A 7,500-nucleotide genomic window follows, 5' to 3' on the forward strand; every position below is an offset into this window, starting at 1 on the left:
GATGTTGAGAGTAGATAGATCATAAGTAGATAAATGTTGAGAGTAGATAGATCATGAGAATAGATAGATGTTGAGAGTAGATAGATAAGAGTAGATAAATGTTGAGGGTAGATAGATGTTGGGAGAAGATAAATGTTGGGAGTTAAATAAATATTGAGAATAGATAGATGTTGAGAGTAGATAAAACGTTGGGAGTAGATAAATATTGAAAATAGATAGATGTTGAGAGTAGATAAATGTTGAAGCAGATAGATGTTGAGAGTAGATAGATTTTGCAAATAGGAGGTATTAGGAAGAAAGGAGGAGGGAGGGGAGTGGGGGTGGGGGTGGGGGTGAGACAACAGAAAGAATAGATATTGGAGATGGATGTATGAGGTAGTAAGGATAAGTGGAGGTACCTAAGGGACACCACCACAGTTGGTATCGGATGTAGTGGTATGGGCGTGGTGGAAGGGGGTGGGCGGTGGGGGAGTGGGGAAGGTGGGTAGTTTTCTGTTTCTAGGAGAGTAGGAACAAAAACAATAATAATAATAATGATTATGATAGTACTAATGATAACAATATTGATGGTTCTGATAATAATAGTAGAAGCAATAACTGTAATGATCATGATAATAATAATGATAGTAATGATAATAAAAATGATAATAATGATAGTAATGATAATAATGATTGCAATAATAATAAAAAATGATAATAATGATAGTAATACTAATGATGATAATAAAAATGATAATATTGATAGTAATGCTAATGATAATAATGCTACTGATGATAATAATACAGTAATAATTGAAATACAATTGATAATGATAATGATGACTATAATGTTCATGATAATAATAATAGTAAAGATGATTATGGTAAAAATGGTGATAATGATGATAATAATGATAACAGTGATTATGATAACAATAATGATATTGATAACAGTAATACTGATGATAATGGTAATGAAAATGATACTGAGAGCAATATTGAAAAAAACGGGAATTGGAGAAACAGAGAAAGAAAGAAAAGCAATAGACTAACTGCAATGTACAACGTAAAAAAAAAAAAATATATATATATATATATATATATATATATATATATATATATATATATATACATACATATATATATATATATATATATATATATATATATATATATATATATATATATATATATACACACACACACACACACACTTTAAATCAGATATTGTAGACTACAGATTAAAAGAATAAAAATATATTTAGAACCTGATCTACAGTCTCTTGAATTCTTTCTATAAAACGTCGGAAAATTTCATGATTAAATGCATGACATGATATCTAACAGAGAAAAAGTATCGTAAACATAACACGATATATCATACGATATCAAATACGGTTAAAGACACAAATGAACACGTGTAGAGATAACGATTTATGATTTATGATATATTAAAATCGACGATCATTATTTCAGTTCCAAAAGAAATGTATGATGAATTACTATAGATTTGAAATGGCGGTGAATGGCAAATATTTTTTATTGTTCTGTGCAGTCCAATATGTGTTATGAAATGGAAAAAATGTCGTTCAGAATCGATAGAAAATACGATATTTCACACTGAATTCCTGATAAAAAAAATGCTAAATGTCATTTTGCTCATGTATATATATATTTGTTTGTCTACATGTTTTTTTTTTTTTTTTTTTTTTTTTTTTTTTTACAACAGAAAGAATAAAGAGTAAAATAGAATAAACATTTTGCTTATAGAGAAACACACACAGATTCACATACACACACAAATGAAACACACACAGATTCACATACACACACAAATGAAACACACACACAGAGAGATTCACATACACACACAAATGAAACACACACAGAGAGATTCACATACACACACAAATGCACATACGCACACAAAACAGAAACCGAAATGTAAAAAGGGAAAATTTGCTTTGCATGTATGCATGTATATCTTTCCAAGTCCTTCCTTCTCTTTTCCTTCCATTCTTCCTCCTCCTTTTATCCTTTTATCTATCTTCTCCCCTCTTTCATCCCTCTTCCCATTCCCTCTCTTTCTCGCATTCCCTCTCTCTCCTTCCCCTCTACCCCCACTCCTCCTCTCGTTCGCTGCTCTCTCTCTCCTCTCATTTCTTCCCTCCCTCCCTCCCTTCCCCAGCGCAGTCACCCCCCTCTCCGTCCCTCCTTTCTTCTATCGTCCTTCTCCCTTTCTCCCGCAGCTGCTGGATCGAGGAGTCACCTCCCTCCCTCTCCTTCCTCCCTTCCTCCACATATCACTTCCCTCACCACCCTCCCTCTCTCTCTCCTCCCTCTCATTCCCTCCCTCCCTCCCTCCCTCCCTCCCTCCCTTTCTCCAATCCTCCCCTCCCTTCTCCACCACCCCCTCCTCCCTCCCCAGCACCATACTCACCCAACTCTCCCTCCTCTCCCTTCGTCTTCTCCTTCCTTCCCACCCTTCTTCCTCCCCCTCCCTCCTCCCCACCTCCCTCCCTCCCCTCCCTCTCCTAACCCCCCTCCCTTTCCCCACTTCCCCCCCTCCTCTCTTCTCCCCAAACCATACTCTCCCTCCTCTCCCACCTCCCTCTCCCATCCCCCCTCCTCCCTCCCCCTCCTTCCTCCGCCACACCCACCCCTCCTCCCCCTCCCTCCCCCTCTTCCCCACCTCCCTTCCACCCCTCCCCCCCCTTTCCCCCTCCCCCCCCCCCCCCCCTTCTCCCCCAAACCATACTCACCACCTCATCTCCTCTCCCTTTCTCCCCCTCTCCCCTCTCCCCCCTTCTCCCCAAACCATACTCACCCAACTCTCCCTCCTCTCCCACCTCTCTCCTTCCATCCCACCCTCCCTCCCTCCCCCTCCTTCCTCCCACCCCTCCCCCTTCCCCTCTTCTCCCCCAAACCATACTCACCACCCCATCTCCTCTCCCTTCCCCCCCTCCCCTCTCCCCCCCCCTTCTCCCCAAACCATACTCACCCAACTCTCCCTCCTCTCCCTCCTTCCTTCCCCACCTTCCCTCCTTCCCCTCCACCCCCTCCCCTCCCCACCCACTTCCCCCTTCCACCTCTCTTCCCCTTCCCTCCTTCCCCCTTCCACCCCCCTCTCCCTCTCCCCCAAACCATACTCACCACCCCATCTCCTCTCCTCCCTCCCTCCTCCTCCCCCCCTTTCTCCCCAAACCATACTCACCCAACTCTCCCTCTCTCCCTCCTTCACTTCCCCACCTCCCCACCTCCTCCCTCCTCCCCTCCCTCCCCTCCCCCCCTCCCCCCTTCCTTCCCCCCCTCCCCCCTTTTCCCCCTCTCCCACCCCCTCCCCCCTTCTCCCCCAAACCATACTCACCACCCCATCTCCTCTCCCTTTCCCCCCAAACAGCTGCTGGATCGAGGAAAGTCACTACACTTTCATCCTCTCCGCACCGGTATGTGTCTCGATCCTGGCCAATCTGGTGTTCCTGGTCAACATCGTCCGCGTGCTGGTGACCAAATTGAGGGCCAACCACGTCGCGGCGGACACCAATGGCACTCGCAAGGCTGTGAGGGCCACGCTCATCCTCATCCCGCTGCTCGGCCTTCACTACGTCCTCATGCCTTTCAGGTGGGTGTGTCTGTTCGTTGTCTGTCTGTCTGTCTGATTCTCTGTCTATCTATCTGTCTGTCTGTCTGTCTGATTATCATCCCACTGCTCGGCCTACACTACGTCCTCATGCCTTTCAGGTGGGTGTGTCTGTTCGTTGTCTGTCTGTCTGTCTTATTCTCTGTCTATCTATCTGTCTGTCTGTCTGATTCTCTGTCTATCTATCTGTCTGTCTGATTATCATCCCGCTGCTCGGCCTTCACTACGTCCTCATGCCTTTCAGGTGGGTGTGTCTGTTCGTTGTCTGTCTGTCTGTTTGTCTGTCTGATTATCTGTCTGTCTGTCTGTCTGATTATCATCCCACTGCTCAGCCTACACTACGTCCTCATGCCTTTCAGGTGGGTGTGTCTGTTCGTTGTCTGTCTGTCTGTTTGTCTGTCTGATTATGTCTATCTATGTCTGTCTATCTGTCTGATTATGTGTTCATCCATCCATCGATTTAGCTATCTATCTATCTATCTATGTCTGTCTATCTATCTGTCTATCTATCTATCTATCTATCTATGCATCTATACATTTATCTACCTACTTATCTATCTATCTGTCTATATATCTATCCATATATCTATCTATCTAATCACCTGCCCATAGATCTATATATCTGTCTATCTATCTACTTATATGTCTATCCATCTATCTATCTATCTATTTATCCATCTATCTAACTATCTATCTATTTACTTATTTATCTCTACATTCACTTATTCATTAATTTATTCATCTATTAATTTATCTATCTAAGGAAAGTGGGTGAAATGGGATTGTATGTGAGAATGTATGTGTGATTTTTCTCTTTCTTTTTTTTTTCTTTTTTTTTTTTTTTTTTTTGCTTACAGTGTATGGGTTTTTGTGAGTTCATGGATGTTGACCCGTATGTTTTGCTGAAAAGGTAATGTTTTGGAAAAGGGGTGAAAAAAGGAGGGAGAGGGAGAGGGAGGGAAGAGGAGGGAAGGGGAGGGAGAGGGAGGGAGGGGGAGAGGGAGAGAGACAGAGAGAGAGACAGAGAGTGAGAGAGACAGATAATTAGAGAGAGTGAGAGAAAGAGAAAGAGACAGTGTAAAAGACAGAAGAAAAACTGGGAGAGAGAGAGAGAGAGAGAGAGAGAGAGAGAGAGAGAGAGAGAGAGAGAGAGAGAGAGAGAGAGAGAGAGAGAGAGAGAGTTTAAGTCGAGTGTCATTCAGAGAGTGAAGTGCAGCGGAAGAGACAAGAACACGTCTCATACTTGAAAAAAGCTGTGATTTTGTATAATATGTTATTGACTGTTATATTGTTTTTCTTATTTCTTTATCAGTATAGTTACTATCATCATTATTATCATTGTTATTATTACTATAATAATAATGATAATAATAATAATAGAAATGATAATGATAACAATAATTATCTTTATTATTATTATTATTATTATTATTATTATTTCCATCTTCACTATCATCTTTATCAATATCATCATCATCACCATCATCATCATCTTTATCAGAATTAACTATATCATCACCGCCTTCATCATCATCGTCATCATGGTCACCATCATCATAATCATCATAATATTAATCATCATCATCATCATAATCATAATAATTATGATTATGATGATTATTCGTCATCAATAATTATGATTATTCATCATTGATATCATAATCATAATCATAATCTTCTCATCACCAACTACAACAGCAATAACAGCAATAATAATGATTATGATAATGATGATGATATTAATGATATCCATAAAGATGATGATGATAATAATAATAATAATAATAATAATGATAATAATAATAATAATAATAATAATAATAATAGTAATGATAATAATGATAATAATAATAATAATAATAATAATGATAAAAAAAAATAATAATGATAATGATAATAACAATTATCATAATCATAGTCATCATCATCACATCCTCATCCTCATCATCATATCATTATCATTGAAAGGTGAGGTCTCTTTCGGTCTCTTTGTCTCTCCCGTGTTCTTTCCATCTCCTTTATTCACTGAACATCTGCAAAAGGCTTTTCTTAGAATCTATGTTACTGTTATTGATTTTTCTTAAAGACATGTTACTGTTCATTGCGATCGTGATATTCCGTCGATTTATTTACTTATTCGAATATTTATTCAGTAAAGCATTTATCTGTTTCGTTATACATTAAAATAATCGCAAATTATCTATTTCTCCATTTAAAACGATTTTTTTTTCAAATAATGTCACAGAAGATGACTTTCTTTTCGACATTGTTTTTTTCTTTATTTCATTTTTCTCGTTCCGTTCAGTATAACATTTGTTGTCTGTTTCATTATACATTAGATATCTGCAAATTATCTCATTCTTCATTCAAAACGAGTTTCTTTTCTCTTCAAAATAATGAAAGTCACGGGATGTTCTCTTCGATATATCTCATTCTGTTTCGTGTCTCTCGTTTCGTTCCATTCCGTTCCGTTTCTCATTACCTTTTTCTTTTCTTTTCATTTCAGGCCGGCAAAGGGTTCACACTGGGAATTCGTTTATGAAGTCATTTCAGCCGTCGTGTCGTCCTTCCAGGTGAGTCCTGGTTGAGTTAGAGTGAGTATTTCGAGTGAGTCAGAGTAGCCTTAATGAGAGTCTTTAAAGTAAGATAGTTATTCATTATTTATCAGCTGTCATGGGGAGACAATCAGCTGTTTCCTCCGAATAACTTATTTCTGTAAAATGGAAGTATTTTTACGTCTGATTCTATAAGACTGAGTCATCTCTGAAAACAAACTCATTGCTTGTATTTTGGGCCCACCAGTGACTCATAAGTTCCCGGTGAGTCACAGGACAAACGACTGAGTCCCCCCCCCCTCTCTCTCCCTTCCTCCATCTCTGCACAAGCCCCAATTTTTTTTCTTTTTTGTCTCATCTCCTTGAAACACTGATGATACCATAAGGGAGCGAGTTGATGCCATTTTCCCACGAGATAAAACGGAAATGACCCTTGACCTTACCGGTTTATGACGTCATGTGTTTTCTCCCGAGGTCATGAAAGTGTTGCTGACGTTTTATTCTGACGTCAGAGCTGTTTATTTTTTTATTTTTTTAATAATTCTATTTTATAATCATTACCGGTGTTATATCTATTGAGATATTATCACCATTTCAACTATATTTCACCATTACCAATATTATTATAATCATCATCATTACCATCATCATAATTACTTTTTTTTTGCTTACTTTCTTCAGGGATTCTGCGTGGCGCTTTTGTTCTGCTTCTGTAATAGTGAGGTAAGTGCAATGTATCCTATTCTATCTTGATATGTACCTGCATCCTCCTCTCTATTCTTCTCCCCTCTATATCTCTTCCTTTTTGTCCCTCTTTCTGTACGTCTGTCTCTTTCTCTCCTCCCCTCTCTCTCTATCTCTCGTTCTCTCGCTCTCTCTCTCGGTCTCTGTCTATCTCGCTCTCTCTCTCGGTCTCTGTCTATCTCGCTCTCTCTCTCTCTCTCCCTCGCTCTCTCATTCTTTCTCTCTGTCTGTTTCTCTCTCTCTCTCTCTCTCTCTCTCTCTCTCTCTCTCTCTCTCTCTCTCTCTCTCTCTCTCTCTCTCTCTCTCCTCCCTCGCTCGCACGTACGCTCTCTTTCTCTCTCTCTCTCTCTCTCTCTCTCTCTCTCTCTCTCTCTCTCTCTCTCTCTCTCTCTCTCTCTCTCTCTCTCTCTCTCTCTCTCTCTCCCTCGCTCGCACGTACGCTTTCTCTCTCTCTCTCTCTCTTTCCTCCCTCCCTCCCTCATTCCCACCACCCTCTCTCTCCCTCTCTTCCTATTCATCGATTTAAAGGAAATGATAGCATCACATATCTTGATGTATATATTCTTATCACATCACATAATA

The 7,500-nt window shown here is 40.0% G+C and overlaps 1 protein-coding gene across 3 annotated transcripts in view; it reads left to right on the forward strand.

The window, feature by feature from the left end:
• The window catches only part of Dh31-R (Diuretic hormone 31 Receptor), a 146,998-nt gene that overhangs the window by 137,478 nt on the left and 2,020 nt on the right, over positions 1–7,500 (forward strand). For all 3 annotated transcript variants that reach the window (XM_070142650.1, XM_070142652.1, XM_070142651.1), the window contains exons 11-13: positions 3,380–3,601; positions 6,126–6,192; positions 6,856–6,897. In XM_070142650.1, coding sequence (XP_069998751.1) covers positions 3,380–3,601; positions 6,126–6,192; positions 6,856–6,897 — 331 coding nt within the window. The remainder of the gene's footprint in view (positions 1–3,379; positions 3,602–6,125; positions 6,193–6,855; positions 6,898–7,500) is intronic.

The sequence above is a fragment of the Penaeus vannamei genome, chromosome 29, assembly GCF_042767895.1.
Source record: "Penaeus vannamei isolate JL-2024 chromosome 29, ASM4276789v1, whole genome shotgun sequence".
Classification (NCBI taxonomy): Eukaryota; Metazoa; Arthropoda; class Malacostraca; order Decapoda; family Penaeidae; genus Penaeus; species Penaeus vannamei.